This window comes from Mytilus californianus, unplaced genomic scaffold (genome assembly GCF_021869535.1).
Source record: "Mytilus californianus isolate M0D057914Y unplaced genomic scaffold, xbMytCali1.0.p SCAF_5, whole genome shotgun sequence".
NCBI classification, from domain to species: Eukaryota; Metazoa; Mollusca; class Bivalvia; order Mytilida; family Mytilidae; genus Mytilus; species Mytilus californianus.
In genome coordinates this window covers 84,809,043-84,831,743 of record NW_026262701.1, presented here as the reverse complement: position 1 = coordinate 84,831,743, position 22,701 = coordinate 84,809,043, and the positions used below count along the sequence as shown (strand labels likewise).

The window sequence follows — 22,701 nt, the reverse complement described above, 5'->3', positions numbered from 1 at the left end:
TTCAGATATAAAAAATGCCACATTTTTTATAATTGGTATCATATGGCTTTGAAACTTTGTAAACTGTTTTATAATACACTAAGCTTAAATCATGCCAAGTTTTATTAGAATTGGTCAAGTTTTAGACCCCTAATAGGCCCAAGACCACAATTAATGATCCCGCTTTTCGTTGTCCACGAATATAGTTCCTTTTAATTAGAGTGTATTTTTTCTTAATTTTTTTTCTTTCCCTTCCTCACTCATTTCTTAGTTTTTTTTGGGTGGAAATAAAAGAAGAGAGGTGAAATAATCTTTTGGATGTTGTATTTTAACTGATTTTGATATGGAAAGAGTGATTAGGCCAGGTGCAAAAAGGTGATATTTACAGTTTTCGGAACATCTCTTGACTTGTCCATAGGGGTATGGATGTGTATTGGCTAAATTTGTAAGAGTCATTGGTTCAATCTTTCTGAATTTTGGATATATTTTTGGACTAGAACTATACATTACACACACAAAAGATTTGACAAAAATGCAAGGTGCAATTTTTTTAATGAAACAAAACGTTATAAAGAACTAATAGGGGAATTTAATTGTGGTCTGTGGCCATCGTGATGCACAATAATGCATTTTTCTGAGGGTGACAAGTCTTGCACATGGACAAGTAAAGTCCTTTTTGTGAAGTATTGGGTCAAACAAGTGTAACTGTACCTTGATCTAACAGTAACAGTGATGTCTCTGAGTTAGAAACTACACGAGGAGACGTTTTGTTGTTGTGTATTGCATCACTGAGGTCATATGCATAACCCTTTAAATTTGCATAAATTAAAAGAGGAACAATTACGGCATGTTTCATCATTTTGAAATAAAGTTATGTAAACCAATTAATAAACTGTGTTGAGTTTCTTATTGCATGTACAAGATATCGTTTGTATTGTTCAAATTGCTGCTGTTTGGATGAGTGTAAGTGATTACCTAATACACAACAAGATAATGTGTATTCACCTGGTTTACGATATGAGGATCAAAAAGGGGAAACTATGATTCAACTTTTCTTTGAATAAATAACTCAAGTCTGGTATAGTGATAACAATTGAATTTAATAATAAAATTCATGATTTTAAATAAATAAATAATTTATCTGAACAGAAGTTTGTACACAATTACAACAATTCAATGAAAAACAATTGCATTGTAATACTCTAGGAATGACAGTCTATAAATAGTCAATACACATAGCAGTCTATCAATGGTAACACAAATACACAGAGTCAATATAAGTCTATCTAATGTTCATAAGCTTAGAGAAAGCATTCTGTTTGTTGTTTTGGTACACTTGTCTTTGACGGTTAGACTGCCACTGAAGGAGTGCCGGTTTTGGGTCAAAGTCTTTGACAGAAACACCCACTAATCCTATGCGCATCAGCTGATCCAAAGTGTAGGTGCTGGTCTTGCATCGGAGCTTTGTCTTTATAAGGTTTTGCCTAGAAAACCCACGCTCACACTCTACACTAGAAACTGGTAGGACACTGGCGATCTCAATTAAGCTTACAATGTTAACAAATTGGTCTTTCATTAGTGTCACTTCTGTAAGTAGCTCAGCAGGGCTCAGATGTCTAAAGTTGTTGAAAATTATATACTTGATTGTACTCCATTCTTGTAAGGTGGTGTCTTTGTCAAAGCTGGTGTAATGACTAGTCAGTGTGGACAGTTGACTGGTTCCGTAGTGGGGTAAGTCGGAAATGTTGACTGGAAAGGAGGCTGGTTCGAATATAGTGAAGGCCTCAAATATCTTCTAGTCTGGAAATCTGTCTTTTATGTTGTCAGTAAGAGTTGATACCAGATGAACAACTTTGTCAGGAAGGTGGGCATCTCTTGGTGAGCGGCTGAAGTCGATACCTTTGAAGTTCTCTTGTTCAGTTGTTGCTAGGATGAACTGAGACAGAAGTGGCCCAAAAGATGGTTGGTCAGTGAGGTGCTCGGCTGATAAGGCAGTCAGGAACCCATCAACTTGTAGTCGGACGGTGCTGTAAGATAGCTCTCTCTGTTGCAGTGCCTTACTAAGGATGTTGATCTTGCTGAAGATATCACTCAGGAAGTGGAGCAGGAAGAGGAACTTGTAGGATGTCATGTGATGCACCATGGAACTTGCTACTATATCACTGTCACCTTGGTCTGATACCATATGGACTATCGAAACTAGGGATCTTCTTAAGTTGTCTAATGCATGGCCCATAGATAACCATCGGACTTTGTGGACATCTAGTGGATTCAGCTGTTGGTCGTCTAGGATTGTTTGCCATGTACGGAGCTCTGACAGGTTGGATGGTGACCTCTTGAAATATGTGTAGACTGTTTTGATGATGCTCTCTATAAATTTGATTTCTGGAATCTCTTTGGATAGGTCAACACATGCTAGGGCTAGACGATGAGCAACACAGTGCATCTCTATCAGATATGGACTGTTCTCTTTTAGGAGCTGGGATACACCAGTGTGTTTACCGATCATGACAGCTGCACCATCGGATCCCATACCGTACAGCTTGGAAAGGTCAACATCATTTGCTTGCAGGTAGGCTATAAGTTGGCTGGTTATGGCAACACTGTCGCAGGCAGTCAGGTTTATCAATTTGGAGTAAGCGATCTTAAGTTTGGCATCTTTCAAATAGCTGAGGTACAATATCAAGTGTTTCTGTGTAGATAGGTCGGTGGACTCGTCTATCATTATAGAGAACGCTGGACTGTCTTTTACATCTTGCAAAACGGTCTGCTCAATCTGGGAGGAAATAATTTTGATGAATTCAGAGCAAGCTGTATCTTCTTGGTACATTGTCGATGTTATAGGTGCTCCATTCATCTTGGACAGCTCATTCAGGGACTGGTACTTGTCGATAGGTAAATTTTCTTTGGCAATGTAGTAAGCATTTCTAAACAGTGTTGTCATGGCATCATCTGTTTTTTCATACACCTTCTCTACCATCGTCTTAAGTTTGTTGTCTTTGGCTGCTTCATCAGACTTTAAGGATTGAACATGATCATTAGAACTTGCATGGTCTACTAAGGTGGACTTTCTGAAGTTGCAGGCCCCGGGATATACAAAATTGTTTTTCTTTTTGTGTTTCTGGCAGATGGTGCAGAACATGGCATTACGTATACTGTCAAAGGTAAGCCATGCGAACAACTGCAACCATTTGGCATTGAAAGATCTGGCATTTTTGGCAGGTTTCTGGTTTTCATCTCAGTGTTCTCCCCAGGCCCTTAAAGGACCGCGGACCCGCGATGTATAATTTTTTACCGTGGTGGTATCGTTCTTACCGCGATGTATAATTTTTCTCCGTGGTGCTAAAATTTTCAGTTAAAAAATCGTAAATCGGTAAAGTTTTAAACGACTTGTTAAATCTTTTCCGTGCGGTATAAAATTCCAGGTGAAATTTGACCAGTTCAAACCAGTTCAACACAGATTGTTTACACCACGTGATCGATTTACCTTATGAGGTTAACCTTGTTGATTGGATTTAATCGATGTAATTAACACTTGTAAAATGATTCTTTTGTGTTTTAATTAAGAGTTCATAACTTTATGATCACAGATAACTATTTTATGGCTTCACTCTCCACTCAGATGATCTGACGACTCTCTTTTACGCTTATTCATTGTTGGAACTTATTATGAATTTATATTTAATATTCAAAGCTTTTATACCAGCAAAAAAAATCTTGAAACAATTAAAGAAAAACGCCCATGAATTCTGTTGGTCTTTACAGAGAGAATGTATGGCTTCACTTGGGTAAAAATCGGAAGTATAGCCAGGAAAACAAAAGAAAGGATAACGCCCATTACATACTGTGAGTAAGATGGTTTCAAAAAATCGGAAGTGCAAAAAAAACAAAAAAAAAACGAGATTGTTCATTCGCTGAGTATATTTCATAAATAGGCTGTATGGCTTCAAATCTAAATTACGTTATTTAGTTTTAATTCCTTTTTTAAACATTTTTTTTTAATTCTGCATTCCTATAAATTATAGGCTTTACCACTTTTGCAAATCTATTAATATCTTTATCTGCCATTTCCTACCGAAAAGTTAAATAAGATTATCAATTAACCCATGTTGATCCCCATTTTCCATGCGCAAACTCAGTAAACATAAACTATATTTAACAAACGTTGACCAAATCAGCTGATCGATTATAAATGGATTATATGTTTTATTTGGATAAAAATAGACAGATTCTCGAGTCAACAGTGTTATTTGTCTTCTTTATTGAATAAAATAATATCTGTTTGGGAAAATCTAGGTCAGAATGGTTAAAACGTTAAATTTGATGCACAGCAAATCGCCATATTGTTTTTATTGCTTAACAGGTGTTTACAGGTGAGATTTGTGTACATGGCCTTTATGGCTTTAATCAAGACAATAACGACACCCAAGCCGAATTCAAACTTCCTGGACATTGATTACTATCCTCAAGTGGTGATAATTACTATGTAAACAAACCTAGTGGCTTGAACCCAGACTTACCCCACGCTGTGACTCGACAGAGTCCTGTACATTGTTTTCACTTACATTATAGAATAAACAACAGACTAATGATAAATATTATTAAATCACTACCACAAATCAAAAAAATTTTTATTTTGTCTCAAACAAATCTATTTTTCTTGATGACCTGAAAACAAAAATAAGTTCAAAATGGCGACCGATCAAACCCTGATCTCAATGAAATGACCGAAATTATTTCTGTAAAAAAAAAAAAAAAGACCTAAATCCCAATAAATCATTTCGGTCTTTTCAGTTTCCAAATCGGTCATGTCTGGCATATATGACCGTTTCCGGACCCTTGAGTGATAATATATTGATTTATAATACAAATAACCTAATAACATGATTTCCCAAGGAGTTTCAATTGGAACAATCATTGCCTGTGATGTTTACAACATGCTCATGATGAGGGTCTTCAAAAATTTTTGCTGTAGAGTTTCAATATACCTAAAGAGGAAAAGATTTTGGATAATGGGCTAATTAGAATCACATTACCCTGTCATAAATGTTTTCCATTAAAATTAAATTAGCATTATTTATAACAGACCTTCCATATATCATTCTTGCCATGATGAGTTTAAATAGGCCTAGTGTTATATGAGATGAACAAGTGATTTAGCTTACAGGCCCTAGAATTTAAACAGAAATCTAGAATTGCATGTGGATTTTCATATCACATGATTAAAATATGCTTTTACTACAATTGGTGTCAGATGTGTATTCGCAGTGTCTCGTTATCACCACACTAACAATTTGCCACCTCCAATCTTTTAAAAAAATTAATATTTCATTAAATTCAGTAATTCTTTTATTATATTTATTTTGCAATTCTATCAAGCTAAAATCATTAAGACATGTTTATCCCATCCCAATAAAGAAATTAGCATGTAATAAAAAAACTTATATATTATGGCTGCATAGTTGATAAAATCTTTTTAAAAGTATTGCAATTTAGTAAAAACCTACCAAAGGGAGACAATTCAAACTTAATTTAAATGCTTTAATCAACTTAAAGGGAAAGGTAGAATCAAGTTGTTAATCTGTGTAAAATATCTTTTTGGGTAAAGCTGTTGCTCATGTATATGTTTTGACAAAACGCTTTAAGTGAATTGAATCAAACCAAAGATTCAAAATTAGTAGCATTTACTAATCCGCTCAGAGTTTTTCTGCATCCTTGGGAGCTAGCCCTTTAAAATCAAGAGTTTATTTGTGTTTTTTTACTCCATATCTGTCCGGTGGAAAAGTTTGTATAGAATTCTGAACACTAAGTGCTGATATTAGGTTTTTGATCTTTCAATTGATAAGCTTATGAAGATTACCTTCATCCAGACATCTGGTTGTGAATGCTTGAACTTTATCTTTTTTATGGCATATAATCTTCCATCTAATTTATGCTTTGCCTGTAAAAAAGAGAGGAGAGCTAATTTAAGAAATACATCTAAACAATATAAACCACTCTCTAACTGTCCTTCCAAACAATTAAAAAGCACAACAAAACTTATGTGTAACATGAACACTTAATTGTATGTAAAAAATAAAAGTGTGCATTTTTAAAAATAATGAATCAACAGAACTTTCCAATTTCTTAAATCAACTGTAATCTCTTATATATTTCTCCATTCATATCTATATTATCTAAATTAAAGATTGAGAGGAAATTTGAGCAAAAGGTCATTATTTGCTTTTTCTATACACCTTCCCACTTTTTGAAAACCGTAGTAATTCTTCAAGATTCTTTGTAAATTTTCCTCTTTCTTGAAAGAAATTTTAAGAATATGTACCTCTATCACTAAAGTCTGTTTTCCCAATCACTGATTATTTAGAATAATATTCTAAAATATTTCAAAAGTACTTCATGATTATCTTCCACCAAAAAATAATCACATGGTACATGTACATTTTGCTGTATTAGTTATGACAATCTAAGACTTGACAAACTCTCAAATTATGTAAAGTTAGTGTCACATTCAAAACAGCTATACTATACCTTGTACACAGATCCAAAGCCTCCTTTGCCAATCTTTTCTTCATCTGTGAACTCTGTTTTATACCGGGATGTTTGGATCTGAAGTAAATCCTCCGTAGGTACCATAGAAGTCTGTGGGCTCAGTCTTTTAATAAACATAATTACTGATAATGAGATAATAAAACATGATGTACAACTACACCGCATGATGCAGATGTGATAAATGTCTAGCAGAAATTAATTTAATGGATTTAAGAGAAGATGTATAAAAACGTTTAAAACAACAATTCAGGAATGATTTTAGTAGGGGGTAAACTGATACAGGTAATTTATTTAGTTTTCATTTATGTTAAATGATCAATAACTATTTTGAGTTGTGCCAATCGTTGTTTTCTGGACAAAATGGTCCTTTGAAATGGGATGCCATGTTGGAAACTTTTATAAATGCGAAACGGGATGCCATAGTTGACACTTTTTATTCAGGAGAAAAAAAACAAAACATCATAGAGCTATTAAATCACAATCCTTTTATATGCTGTTTGGTCTTTTAGGGAAATTTTTTTTTTCTGAAAATTTAGAGTTTAAATGGAGTAGTACATGTTCTTTGACTGGGTTTGCAAAAATATTTGCTTATACTTTATCTTAATGTTCTAAGACTTACTTATACATCAGTTCTAAATGGCATATTGCTATTTCCTTTACATTTACCTTATATATTATATTCAATATCAGTGTTCTCCCCAGGATTTTTTTAAGGCGCAAAATTCAAGGGCGCGTAACTCTTTTTTTAGAGTGAACGTTTGTGATCTGAAGCAATAAGTCATAAATCATGACATGCAATATGAATTATAATGCTTTGTGTTATGTGTTTAATAATGCAGAGTATTAATGAATTACAAGAATATATATATGAAATAAATTGATTTTAAACACAAAAGTTATTTATATTCAGTCAATTAAAGAAGTCAAAATATAAATATTCATCTCTACTCTCTGCTCCTTCTAGGGATATTGTTTCAAGATAGTGTTATTTTGTTGGACAGTCTGTTCCCCAACTTTGTCTTTATCCTCTTCAGGGTTAAAAATTAAACCCCCACTCACAATAACTTTTGCTTATACCCCCTTTAACATTTCTAAGCCATGAAAACTCAGTCAGCCACTTGTCATTGAAACCAGAAACATGGTGCTTGCTTTTATCAATTGCTAAAACTTGAGCTTGGTTGGGATTAGGAGAAGCAATGAAATCTGCTTATACTGACAGTGTAGACGGAGGTGTATTCCACTTTTCATTAGAATTCATTGGTGTGGAAAAAAACTTCTACTTCCATCATCTACCTTTTGCTTATAATTCACCCCTTTGTTATTTGCAGAGAACATGTTCATTCAGAATTAATAAAATCGAATATGGTTAAGATATTTGGTATACAACTTTTTAAAACAAATTTTTTTTATAAATGAACAGCTGACCAGTTTCCGTAGTTTCACATTACGCTTCCGTGCGTATTATTGTTTAATCCTATCTTTGGCAGATAGATATAAACGAAACTTTACAAATTCGTTAAAGTTAAAACCATTGAAATTATTTACCAGTGACATTATACAGAAGCTGCGGCGATTCTGTACCCGTGTTGATTGTCACATATTTCCCGACGCACGGATTCACGATCGATGTTCAATGATCATTTTATTTCTAAAAATATGACAGTTCCAGACGAATTTACCTTGCAAGCAACATTTTTTCACTTTCTATTAAAGTAAATCACTCCTCGTTATCTTTAATCAAACTTTATTTTAATTTTTTCAACTACTAATACTTTCATTCATAGTTTTCATCGTAAATATCTTTAGCAATGTGTATTCAAATTTATCATGTGTATTCAACACGTTCATTGGTCGTGTTTAAATAGATTCTTCTTCTAGACCAATGAAAAAATTCGTTATATAAATGGTCAAGTGATCACACACACGATGCGTAAATACAATGTATTTGCGATCTATTTCTTCAATTTCTGCACTGAAGTTTTTAAAATTTTTAATTTTCTTCAAAAAATATCTATCTTCTTGATGATCATTTAAGCTATTACCTGATAACATAGTCCGATAAGGCTGAGATAAGCGTGGCTCAGGTAAAACTAATTATCAGTTATTGCGTAACACTGACCGACCCATCAGCGGTGATCAGTAACTTGACAATTTTAACCAACATTTTATAATGAAAATGTGAAAATTAACACGCTGCGGGATCAAGTATCAAGGGACAGCGGCCAATTAAGACGCTGCGGGATTTACAAAAATATTATGAAGGCGCTGCGGCACCGCAGCGTCATATCGGCCTGGGGAGAACACTGAATATTAACAACAAACCTTTTAAACTGTTCCAGGGGTGAAGTCGGTGAAGGAAGAGCTCTCCTGGTCTGAACAGAGAAACAACATATCAATTTTAGTTTCCATCATATTTACTGCATATTCATAAATTTTTGTGTGTATTCATTATAACTATTGTTGAACAATTGACAACAATGTGTCCATAGTACATGGATGCCCCACTCGCATTATCATTTTCTATGTTCAGTGGACCGTGAAATTGGGGTCAAAACTCTAATTTGGCATTAAAATTTGAAAGATCATATCATAGGGAACATGTGTACTAAGTTTCAAGTTGATTGGACTTCGACTTCATCAAAAACTACCTTGACCTAAAACTTTAACCTGAAGGGGGACAGACGGAGAGACGAACTGACAAACGAACGCACAGTCCGAAAAAACATAATGCCCCTAGGTGGGGCATAAAAAGATTAATTATTGCAATTTCAGGCAAAACTGCATATATTAAATCATTAATAATAAATGCTACCGATATTCAAAATTCAAGTTTTTATTTTTGCCAAACCTATCCAGTCACAATTATCACAATAATAAAAACACTGAATTTCTGAATTTACAGCAAACAGACCATACATGTCTATCTGTGAAGCTTTAACAAATACATACAAGGTTAATGAAATAATAAACTTATGAGATGAAATATAAATTCATTTCCTAAAGTCAAGATTTTTTATCACTTGTTGATTGTAGTTCGACAGACCACAGCTGCAACATATCATACAATTTAAACTACCGGTAACACCAAAGACAGCTATCCCCCTAAAAATCTGTCAATGTTGTTGATGTTTGTCCTATTTTGTGATGTTCAGGGTTGGTGATAAAAATAGTTTTCTATAGTCTTTGTGGACAGTGCACTTCACTAAGGCCAAAAAAAATAATACATGTGTTTCCGCTAATGTGCTGAAAAAAAAATAGGGTAGGTACCGTAGGTAGGCAATATCATTTTATTTTACAAGCATTTTTTAGCTGGTTACTACGGTACTAGGGAATCAGTCTGACTTTAACAGTGCTTGTTCCAAAATGGCATAAAAAGTGTTAGGGTAGGCACTAAAAATTAGGGTAGGTAGGGTTAGCGGAAACATGTTTTATTTTTTTTGGCCTAAGCATACTCTCCTCTCACCTGCTATCCTTAATGGAAGCACATTCTTGGTATTGAAGACTACCAGTCAGGGGTACTACTTGTATCAGTAATTCTTATTTACTTGAAGAAGTAATATTAATATACTTATATAAGTAAATTTGTAGGATACTTATACAAGTGTATTTTATTTACTTGTATAGGTAAAAAAAAAATTGGCCTCGTTATGTCCCTTACTAGACATTCAGATTTATTTACTTATATAAGTGAAAAAGTCATCTATCTTCTTTTCTTGAATTCTTAGGACTTCTTTGATCTAATAGAATTTTAAATTGTCTGTCCTTTGCAGATGTCTTAACTAATCATTTAAGTGTAATTTCATGGACAATGAAAATCTCATTTGTCTGTTATCTTCAGAACACTGCTCATTTACAAGCCCCCAAGGAGCAATTTTTGAAGGGCTTGCACAAATACTTAAGATCTTTGCACAATCAGTTTCTTTGTTGAATTAATGAGATGAAACATTGAACTCTAATAAAAAATTATGAGCTTACCTGGGAAAAATCATTAAAGGCATGTTTTTACATCTCAAAACTTGTGAATTTTTGTGGGATTGTAAAAAAAATTTACTTATACAAGTGAATTTTTGAGAAAATTAAGAGATTATTCAAACATTATAATTAACTTATATAAGTATACTTTTTTTACTTCTTAAAGTAAATAAAGATTACTTGTACAAGTAGTACCCCTGACTGACTATGGAAGCGATCCAGATAAAATATAACTTTTACATTTTTATTTGATTCTGTTGTATTTTGAGCATCTATGCCCCTAAAAATACCTCATTTTCTCTATCAACACGTTCAATTCAAAAATTAAGATATTCCAAATATTTTCACAATTAACCAACCTTATCTATTTTCAACATAGCTGTGTGTAATACATGGTCCATAAAAAGTCTGTATTGTGATCTAACACTGTGCATCTCATCTATAGTAGTCAATGCTGGAACTACATTCAGTCGGGCAAGATGGCTGCTTATAGCTGCAAAACATGGAGTTAAAGCATTTTGCTGTAGTCCAGTAAATAACAAATATGATGTTTAAGACTATGACTGGGATATACTAATTAAATTAATCTTTCCTGGTGTCACGTGCACTAATGTGGGTCTTCAGTGGAAAATAAAATAATAAAATACAATATGCAAGTTCATTTATTGTATATTTGAATGTACTTGACGGAAATTCAAATTAAATAAGAACCTGATTTCATCAACATTGATTTGATTATTAGGTCTACTTGTTCCAGTAGGTTTAACATATACATGCAGTTTCTTAAAGAAACCTCAATATATGTATAAAATTCTTCTTGGTGCAGGCCAAAGTCTAATATTATGTATATTACTCTGTACATTCTTAATGTCTTATCCAGGCAAAATTTACATAAGCATTCTGATATGCAAACTTAATTTCAGTCTCATTTTTTAGTCTCATTTGACTTTTGCTATGAAATGAGAGATAGACTCAGCTGATACAATGTTGAAACATCTTTGGAATCACATCTACAGAAAATGATGAGTCCACACAGATTTTCATGAGTTTAAGACTCATGGACTCATATTAATTTTGTACATGCAAACCACTGTAGTTAGCAGTTATGATTTTGCTACGGTTGAACATTCAAATGTCCTACTTCTAATTGCAATTTTCGTCATACCTTTGAACAGTTCTTTCCCTTTTTCCTCATCTTGAGCATACATAAAACACAATTGTTCCAATATAGACACCATTAAAAGATGTGAAGGGACAGTTCTAGGCACAAGTCCTCCATTGCATGCATTAGGTACATCCTTGTTGCTCTCTTTGCTAGAAGTCATACTAGCTATGTCAGAGTCTATAAAATTAAAATAAATGTCTCGTATGACAAAAGAGTTGACATAAGGGACTATCAAAGCACTTATGAAAGTGAAAACTTGTCTTGCTTTGCTTTAATTACGTCTACAAAGCCACTATTATATGTTATAATGAATATACTTTATGCAGTATTAAAACATTACCCTTTTGTCTGGTATCTCAATTTGTTAATTGAATAACCTAAAAGACAATGACAAATTTCTATACAGATTTTTTTATTGTGTGTTTTGGTTTTACAACATATGGTCTAGACATGCAAAGGGGGAGGTTTGTGTACAAATAAAACTGATTTGACCCTACTACATTTTGAGCATGTACTTCGGTTATCTGGGCCATGTATTGCTTGTCTTTATTTGTATGTCTATTTTTTCAAGGAGTTGGGTGTTGAATGTTAATATGGTTTGTTGAGTTGTGCTGTATTTTGGGGATTCCTGCTATCTGTTATTATGTATTATACAAGTATAAGCAAACTCCTGTTTTCATTTTTAATGAAGTTTGATATATAATCTTCTAAAACATGTAGCTCAAAAGAGAATAAAAAATATCTTACCATCAAAGGTTCTGATAGAAGTAGGCTTGTATCGCTGAAAACTCTTTGATATTCTGGATTTCATGCTCTCATCATTGTTGTGATCCATAACATTCTACAAGGTATTGCACACATAATTAAAAATAGTACATGTCATGCATGTATGAAAAAATAAATTTGTAGTGACTAATATATTTTTTTAAGAATTGAGAACAGCAACACATAATCTAGCATTGTCTGAAGCTGTTTCAGATTCCTTTTGGTCCTTTTAAAAAAAAAGATGAGCTCTGAATCCCCCCAAAATTAATACAGTTCTTAATTTATTGTTAAACTGTCTTAAAATTTCAGAGAAATCAATGTATATCCAAGGTAATCATATTGATTTATAAGTGAAATAATCATATAAATCCCTACGGATTATTTTATTGTACAATTTGTAAATTCAATTAAAATAAAATGCTTCGCTGGGCGCAGCTTGATACGACCGCAGAGGTCGAACCCTGAACAGTTGGGGCAAGTATGGACACAACATTCAAGCTTGATACAGCTCTGAATTTGGGTTGTGATTAAATATTTGACACAGCATAGGTTTCTGACACAGAAAGAATGTGGTCTAAGAACTTGATTTTTTTTAATTTACCTATTATGGTCCAATGTCCAAAATCTAAATACATGGTTAGATTCAGCATATCAAAGAACCCCATATATTCAATTCTTGTTGAAATCAAAAAAAGTTTAATTTTGGACCCAAACTTGGACCAACTTGAAAACTGGGCCCATAATCAAAAATCTAAACACATGTTTAGATTCAGCATATCAAAGAACCCCAATAATTCAATTTTTGATGAAATCAAACAAAGTTTAATTTTGAACCCTTTTGACCTCAATATGAACCAATTTGATAGCGGGCCTACAAATAAAAAATCTGAATACATGGTTAGATTCAGCATATCAAAGAACCCCATATATTCAATTTTTGTTGAAATCAAACAAAGTTTAATTTTGGACCCCAATTTGGACCAACATGAAAACTGGGCCAAAAATCTAAAATCTAAATACATGTTTAGATTCAGCATATCAAAGAACCCCATATATTCAATTTTTGTTGAAATGAAACAAAGTTTAATTTTGGACCCCAACTTGGACCAACTTGAAAACTGGGCCCATAATCAAAAATTTAAACACATGTTTAGATTCAGCATATCAAAGAACCTCAAGAATTCAATTTTTGTTAAAATCAAACTAATTTTAATTTTGGACCCTTTGGACCTTAATGTAGACCAATTTAAAAAACAGGACCCAAAATTAAAAATCTAAATACACTGTTAGATTTGGCATATCAAAGAACCCCAATAATTAAATTTTTGATGAAATCAAACGAAGTTTAATTTTGGACCCTTTTGACCTCAATATAAACCAATTTGATAGCGGGGTCCACAAATAAAAAATCTAAATACATGGTTAGATTCAGCATATCAAAGAACCCCATATATTCAATTTTTGTTGAAATCAAACAAAGTTTAATTTTGGACCCCACTTTGGACCAACTTGAAAACTGGGCCAAAAATCTAAAATCTAAATACATGTTTAGATTCAGCATATCAAAGAACCCCATATATTCAATTTTTGTTGAAATCAAACAAAGTTTAATTTTGAACCCCAACTTGGACCAACTTGAAAACTGGGCCCTTAATCAAAAATCTAAACACAAGGTTAGATTCAGCATATCAAAGAACTCCATATATTCATTTTTTGTTGAAATCAAACAAAGTTTAATTTTGGACCCAAATTTGGACCAACTTGAAAACTGGGCCAAAAATCAAAAATCTAAATACATGTTAAGATTCAGCATATCAAAGAACCCCATATATTCAATTTTTGTTAATATCAAACAAAGTTTAATTTTGGACCCTTTGGACCTTAATGTAGACCAATTTGAAAACTGGACCCAAAATTAAAAATCTAAATACACGGTTAGATTCAGCATAACAAATAAATAAATGTGGTCAAAGATTTTACAAATCTAATGCGCCATACTGTGCAATTAAAGATTACTTCTTGAAATTTTTCAATATTTGAAATTTGAAAAAAAAATAATATTTGAAGAATAATTCTTTTTAATTTCTGAAATCTGAAATGAGAAAAAATTGACCCCCCACAATTTCTTTTTACCCCCCCCCCCCCCTTTTTTCCCCCAAAAAATTCTTTCCCTCAAGATATGGTCATAATCTCAATTCAAATTTCCAATGGAGTTTGCAACCATAATTACCCATTTAAATTTACCATAGTGCTAACTTAATCTATTTTATAATAGAATTTAAAATATAGTGTCAAATCTTTCATATGGATTTTTTTGTAAAAAAAAAAGATGCAACATTTGCAGATATTTTTACTGGTCTTCCTTTATAAATATGCATTTCTTTAAACATAATTTAAAAGCAGTGTAAGGGAAGTAACCAAAATGTTGTATTTGAATTCCCTCCCTTACACTGTTTTAAATTATCTTAATTGTTCATTAACCATTACTTTATACATAATTTAAAAGCAGTGTAAGGGAGATAATTTCAATGATGTATTTGATTTATCTCCCTTACACTGCTTTAAATTATGTTTTGTACTAAAGTATTTGTCCATTAACCAGGACAACCTTGTTTTTCCCCCTTTTTTGCCCCTAATTCCTAAACGGTTTGAGCCATAACCCCCCAAAGCAAATCCTAACCATCCCTTTGTGGTATGGAAACTTGTAGTATAATTTCAGAGAGATCCATACACCGTTCCACAGTTATTGTCTGGAAACTAGAAAATGCTTATTTTTGGCCCCTTTTTGGCCCCTAATTCCTTAACTGTTGGTACCATAACCCCCAAAATCAATCCCCACCTTCCTTTTGTGGTATTTAACCTTATGGTAAAATTTCAAAGAGATCCATTCACTGAAACTAAAGTAAGAGTGCGAAAACCAATGTGTCTTCGGACGACGACGCCAACTTCATACCAATATACTCGTATAAAAATTAAATTTTTCTTTAACCTAATTTACATTTCCCTTTTACCGCATTACAAGGACACAGAAATGTAAAAATTATCTGCACATGTGTATTCATACATATCTGATCTTGTGGCATCATGCCATTAATATGTCAATTTGACATATAGGTATGGTTTCAATTCCATTCACAGGATCATTAGTGGATGTTAGGTGGTCTGATAGCAACATGAACCCCAACAAAACCCATGCTCTGGAATGGTTTAATCCTTCTCTATATGTGAAGACCTTCATGTTACTCCTATGAATATTTACCGACATGGCAACAAACGCTGTGGTGAAGCTATCCTTGCAACATTAGCTTCTAGTTTTTTTTTATTCAGAAACCCTTTGAATTAGCAATAATTTCGATCTATGTTAATTTACTGGGACCTTGGTCTTGGATATACAAAACTTAAAATCAAATGGGATGTCTCTCGAACTATATATATCTATATATCATATATGTTGTATGACACGTATGACTAATATATGTTGAAAAACCTCGCCCGTAATGATAAATTATGTAATTCATTGACCGCTCCCGACATGTGTAACTTCAAGGCATATTTTAGCGGCGATTGATGTCTTTCAAAATTACTCCACTTTTCTTGTATCCCTGGTGCTTTCGACTGGAGAACCGTTGTACACAAGCATCGCACAAGTTGGCACTCCAAGGCGGGTGGGGAGCAAGAAGGTGAACTGTGGTTTATTTTTATCAATAGTACCGCTTAAGTCGACGCTAGGGGCCGTCTTGGCCTTGTTGTAGGGTATGAATGATTCGTTCATTGTTGAAGCCCCTACATCAACTGTCAAGATGAAGAACAGGAATAAAAGCCCCGTTTATTGATAATTTCTATGTTTTCTATGTATTGTGTGCGATTTTGTCCCATGTACATTTACTCCATATCCCTTCATTTTCTATCATGTACATTGAGTACTGTGAAAGTACTTTTATTCGTGGGGTACCAATTTTCGTTGTTTTCGTGGATGGCTTTATCCACGAATTTAAGTGTCCAACGAAATATAACAACTGTTGTCTAAAAATTAATTTAAGACATGGAAAAATCCCAATGTAGGTCTGATTATGTGGATACGAAAAATACATTGAAACAGCAAACTAACTATGAACTCTATATGTACAACTTCAGACAGGATTTTACCCATTGAATTTAAAAAAAAAAAAAACGACACGACTCTTAACATTTTAATTATAATGCAAAGCTTGTGATGATATGCGCTGATGAAGTGTTCATAATATTTTAACTTCACATAATTCCCGTTGAACAAAACAAAAATAATAAAATGCTTTGCTGGGGCGCAGCTTGATACGACCGCAAAGGTCGAACCCTGAACAGTTGGGGCAAGTATGGACACAACATTCAAGCTTGATACAGCTCTGAATTTGGATTGTTATTAAATATTTGACACAGCATAGGTTTCTGACACAGAAAGAATGTGGTCTAAGAACTTGAATTTTTTTAATTTACCTATTATGGTCCAATGTCCAAAATCAAAATACATGGTTAGATTCAGCATATCAAAGAACCCCATATATTCAATTTTTGTTAAAATCAAACAAAGTTTAATTTTGGACCCCAACTTGGACCAACTTGAAAACTGGGCCCATAATCAAAAATCTAAACACATGTTTAGATTCAGCATATCAAAGAACCCCAAGAATTCAATTTTTTCTAAAATCAAACTAAGTTTAATTTTGGACCCTTTGGACCTTAATGTAGACCAATTTAAAAAACGGGACTTAAAATTAAAAATCTAAATACACGGTTAGATTTGGAATATCAAAGAACCCCAATAATTCAATTTTTGATGAAATCAAACAAAGTTTAATTTTGGACCCTTTTGACCTCAAAATGAACCAATTTGATAGCGGGGCCCACAAATAAAAAATCTAAATTCATGGTTAGATTCAGCATATCAAAGAACCCCATATATTCAATTTTTGTTGAAATTAAAAAAAGTTTAATTTTGGACCCCAACTTGGACCAACTTGAAAACTGGGCCCATAATCAAAAATCTAAACATATGTTTAGATTCAGCATATCAAAGAACCCCAAGAATTCAATTTTTGTTAAAATCAAACTAAGTTTAATTTTGGACCCTTTGGACCTCAATGAAGACCAATTTAAAAAACGGGACCCAAATTAAAAATCTAAAAACACGGTTAGATTTGGCATATCAAAGAACCCCAATAATTCAATTTTTGATGAAATCAAACAAAGTTTAATTTTGGACCCTTTTGACCTCAATATGAACCAATTTGATAGCGAGGCCCACAAATAAAAAATCTAAATACATGGTTAGATTCAGCATATCAAAGAACCTCATATATTCAATTTTTGTTGAAATCAAACAAAGTTTAATTTTGGACCCCAATTTGGACCAACTTGAAAACTGGGCCCATAATCAAAAATCTAAATACATGTTTAGATTCAGCATATCAAAGAACTCCATATATTCAATTTTTGTTGAAATCAAACAAAGTTTAAATACTGGACCCTATCTTGGACCAACTTGAAAACTGGGCCCATAATCAAAAATCTAAACACATGTTTAGATTCAGCATATCAAAGAACCCCAAGAATTCAATTTTTGTTAAAATCAAACTAAGTTTAATTTTGGACCCTTTGGACCTTAATGTAGACCAATTTAAAAAACAGGACCCAAAATTAAAAATCTAAATACACAGTTAGATTTGGAATATCAAAGAACCCCAATAATTCAATTTTAGATGAAATCAAACAAAGTTAAATTTTGGACCCTTTTGACCTCAATATGAACCAATTTGATAACGGGGTCCACAAATAAAAAATCTAAATACATGGTTAGATTCAGCATATCAAAGAACCTCATATATTCAATTTTTGTTGAAATCAAACAAAGTTTAATTTTGGACCCCACTTTGGACCAACTTGAAAACTGGGCCAAAAATCAAAAAACACGTTTAGATTCAGCATATCAAAGAACCTCATATATTCAATTTTTGCTAAAATCAAACAAAGTTGAATTTTGTACCCTTTGGACCTTAATGTAGACCAATTTGAAAACTGGACCCAAAATTAAAAATCTAAATACACTGTTAGATTCGGCATAACAAATAAATAAATGTGATCAAAGATTTTACAAATCTAATGCGCCATACTGTGCAATTAAAGATTACTTCTTGAAATTTTTCAATATTTGAAATTTGAAAAAAAAATAATATTTGAAGAATAATTCTTTTTAATTTCTGAAATCTGAAATGAGAAAAAATTGACCCCCCACAATTTCTTTTTATCCCCCCCCTTTTTTCCTCCAAAAAATTCTTTCCCTCAAGATATGGCCATAATCTCAATTCAAATTTCCAATGGAGTTGGCAACCATAATTACCCATTTAAATTTACCATAGTGCTAACTTAATCTATTTTATAATAGAATTAAAAATATAGTGTCAAATCTTTCATATGGTTTTTTTTGTAAAAAAAAAAGATGCAACATTTGCAGATATTTTTACTGGTCTTCCTTTATAAATATGCATTTCTTTAAACATAATTTAAAAGCAGTGTAAGGGAAGTAACCAAAATGTTGTATTTGGATTACCTCCCTTACACTGTTTTAAATTATCTTTATTGTTCATTAACCATTACTTTATACATAATTTAAAAGCAGTGTAAGGGAGATAATTTCAATGATGTATTTGATTTATCTCCCTTACACTGCTTTAAATTATGTTTTGTACTAAAGTATTTGTCCATTAACCAGGACAACCTTGTTTTTCCCCCTTTTTTGCCCCTAATTCCTAAACGGTTTGAGCCATAACCCCCCCAAAGCAAATCCTAACCATCCTTGGTGGTATGGAAACTTGTAGTATAATTTCAGAGAGATCCATACACCGTTCCACAGTTATTGTCTGGAAACTAGAAAATGCTTATTTTTGGCCCTTTTTTGGCCCCTAATTCCTTAACTGTTGGTACCATAACCCCCAAAATCAATCCCAACCTTCCTTTTGTGGTATTTAACCTTATGGTAAAATTTCAAAAAGATCCATTCACTTAAACTAAAGTTAGAGTGCGAAAACCAATGTGTCTTCGGACGACGACGCCGACGACGCCAACATCATACCAATATACGACCACAAATTTTTTTTGCGGTCGTATAATAATTTCATATTGGGCTTGCTTTTTTATTTCATATGAATTCATTCTACAATTAAAAGTAGATTTGTTGCATTTCTTTTTGTAACGGTTTTCGTCAAGTGATATGTTTATTACTCAATTAACGCCTTTTATCTTTGTTAATCTGTTGATCCTTTGAACTCGGGTTAATTAGTGTCATCACTTCTAATTAAATGTGTGCTACAATTAAAATGTTTACTTTGCAATGTCCTTCAATCGAGACAACTCGTAAGCACCGAAGAATCACCATATTTCCAAAAGAATTTTTTCATTAAAAAAATATGAATATGTTGTCAGTTAGACAGACAAACAAAAAGGTGAAAATGAACACTTTATTTTGCAATGTCCCACAAATCATTCTAAAAATTGAATGATTATTTTCAAGAATCTCTGTTTCTGATGGCTTCAAATTCTTCACTCATTTTTTTCCTCAGAAACTAAAATCCACGAATTTAAGAACCCACAAACATGTAACTTTTGCTCAAACCACGAAAATTGATACCCACGAATAAAAGTACTTTCACAGTATATCCAAGTACCTAGCAAAATATCATATGACTGTAAGAGATGACAAGTAGACAACTGAAACATAAGTCAAGATAAAGGGAAATCAATCCTGAAGCATTCTTCTGTGTTCAATGCACAAAATCGTATTTTTAGCATTCTTGCTTTGGCATTGGCCAAAGTGACATGCCAGTATACTACTGGCTGCTAGCATGTCGGCCGCCATGATTGTTTTCAAATCGTTTTGATAAAAATAAATTCCAGATGCAAAAGTGATTGTTGTACGACATCAATAGTTCAAGTATCGCAAATTATCAGATCAAGTGTTGCAGATTATGAAATAGCTATAAGGTTGACAGGGTATCCGGTCCATTCCCTCCCAATACACTTCCGCACCCTACACGTTCACCCCCTGGGTCCATTCGCACTTTGTTTTTATTGAAATACCGGTTGGATTATTAGATGTGTTTATATGTGTATATTAAAATATTTATATTTTAATGAATAAAAATGCAAAAGTGATTGTTGTACGACATCAATAGTTCAAGTATCGCAAATTATCAGATCAAGTGTTGCAGATTCAGAAATAGCTATAAGGTTGACAGGGTATCGGGTTCATTCGCTCCCAATACACATTCACCCCCTTGGTCTATTCGCACCCTATTTTTATTGAAATACCGGTAGGAACAATAGATGTGTTGAAATGTATATATCAAAATATTTATATTTAATGAATAAAAATTCGGGAATTTTTAAATGAAATATCTTTGTTATTTGTGATTTGATGATTAATCATTAAATGTTAATTATGTATGATTACTGCTAATTGGTATTTACAAAGCTTATAATTTGGTAATATTAATTGTTCTGTGTTATGAAAATCATAATGAATAACATAAAATAAATGCTCTATATCGTAACTGATGGCTGTAATTCATTGTTGTACGTGGCAATGTCATAATGAGTTTGATAGTCGTTTGGTATCTTCCGCATTTCTTCTACAAGTCTTAGATGAATGAACTTTGCCTTGATCATCATGACAATGTTTTATCTATTATTCATTTTGTTAAAATAATGAATAAAACACTAAAGGATACCTGTTTACGTTTTTAAAATGTCACTTTATTTTGAAACAATAAAAAAAAAACTTATTTATAGCAATAGCCAATACACTAACTAAAAAACAATTAAAAAAATGTTAATACAAACAAATAAAAAGTGTGCAAACGTGTCGGGTGGGAACGTGAAAGGGAACGAACGTGAATGGGAACGAACGTGAATGGGAGTGAAAATGATTTTTGGTGAACTGACCCGAATTCGGTTCACAGCTGATTCCTGACCAAGTTTCACACATATATTTTAAACACACACACACAAAATTATAGAAATTGTTAATCTTAAAACAAAATAATTACTGTGGATATTGCTGCGAGGCTTGTAACATAAGTTTGAGCAGAGAAATTGTTTTATATGTTACTTTCTGTGTTTGAGATTCCCATTTTTAGATCTTTCTTCATGTCCTAAGTTCCTGAACATTCTGAACATCATGTTCTATAAATAAAAGGGAAATTTGGAAAATATTGCATTACAGCGGAATTTCCACAAAAAAAAAAATATAAAAATATCTGTCCTGACTACAAATAACTAATGCACAATAAAATCAGCTAAAGTAGAAAGCCTGAAAGGTGAGCCAGCAGTGACCTTACTGTCAGTTTGCAGAAAACAAAACAGTCTCTCTGGAGTTATTTCCCATTTGAAAGTGGGACTATTTCAAAATGTTATTTGGTTGATTATTGCATCATCTTGCATTTACCGCTTCATCATGAAATTCTAGAAGTCTGAGATATAAGAATATTAATGAGTTGAATAAAAATAATTGAAATGATTACTATCAATACTTTCAAAAGTGAAATGGTCAATTAAAAATTCCAGTGGTGAAATTTTCCCCTAAACAAAGGGTTACACTAATGACAGGACGATTGACCGGAAACGTTGAATCACCCATTACATGGAAGTCAGAAAAACTATAAAATCCTTGAAAAACAATAAAAGCGGAGGTATATGTGAGCCAAAATTTGTTCCTGTGAAAAAAGTTCCAATGGAACTTATGTCACAGGAAATATGTTCTGGTAGAACTTTTTTCACAGGTAATTTCTATATAATTTGTTCCATCTCTATAAAATAAGTTCCACACTTTACCTGGTGAAATAAATATCGGGTTGGTGACGGTAGGTCTTTTCACCACCGAACACCGCCGAACACCACCGAACACCCCAAAAATTTATATTTTTGAACTTTTATTGTTATAAATGTGACCTAAATATGATATTTAATTTATTAATTCAACAAATAATAAGGTTAAGAGAACAAACATTACATGACAGGACTACAATACAAATAATGGGAGAACATATAGGACAGAGAAACATACGAATAATAGCTAACAAAAGGTACCAGGTTTAAAATTTAATACGCAAGACGCACGTTTCGTCCACACATGACTAACCAGTGACGCTCAGATCAAGTTATCTTATATACTAAGCATTTGTCATCAGTGAGTTCAAAGTTATCATTCAAGTGCATTATAAAAATAAGTATTATATTAATAA

At 32.8% G+C, this 22,701-nt stretch overlaps 1 protein-coding gene across 1 annotated transcript in view; it reads right to left on the bottom strand.

Moving 5' to 3' along the window:
• LOC127701659 (eukaryotic translation initiation factor 2-alpha kinase 1-like) overlaps positions 1-21,673 on the bottom strand; it is a 41,411-nt gene extending 19,738 nt beyond the window's left edge. Inside the window, exons 1-7 of the mRNA XM_052205651.1 lie at positions 21,508-21,673; positions 12,413-12,506; positions 11,666-11,842; positions 10,860-10,993; positions 8,851-8,900; positions 6,508-6,631; positions 5,840-5,920 (exon numbers count right to left, since the gene is read on the bottom strand). Of these exons, the coding sequence (XP_052061611.1) occupies positions 5,840-5,920; positions 6,508-6,631; positions 8,851-8,900; positions 10,860-10,993; positions 11,666-11,842; positions 12,413-12,500 (654 nt within the window). The 5' untranslated portion in view covers positions 12,501-12,506; positions 21,508-21,673. The remainder of the gene's footprint in view (positions 1-5,839; positions 5,921-6,507; positions 6,632-8,850; positions 8,901-10,859; positions 10,994-11,665; positions 11,843-12,412; positions 12,507-21,507) is intronic.
• Positions 21,674-22,701: the final 1,028 nt, after the last annotated feature.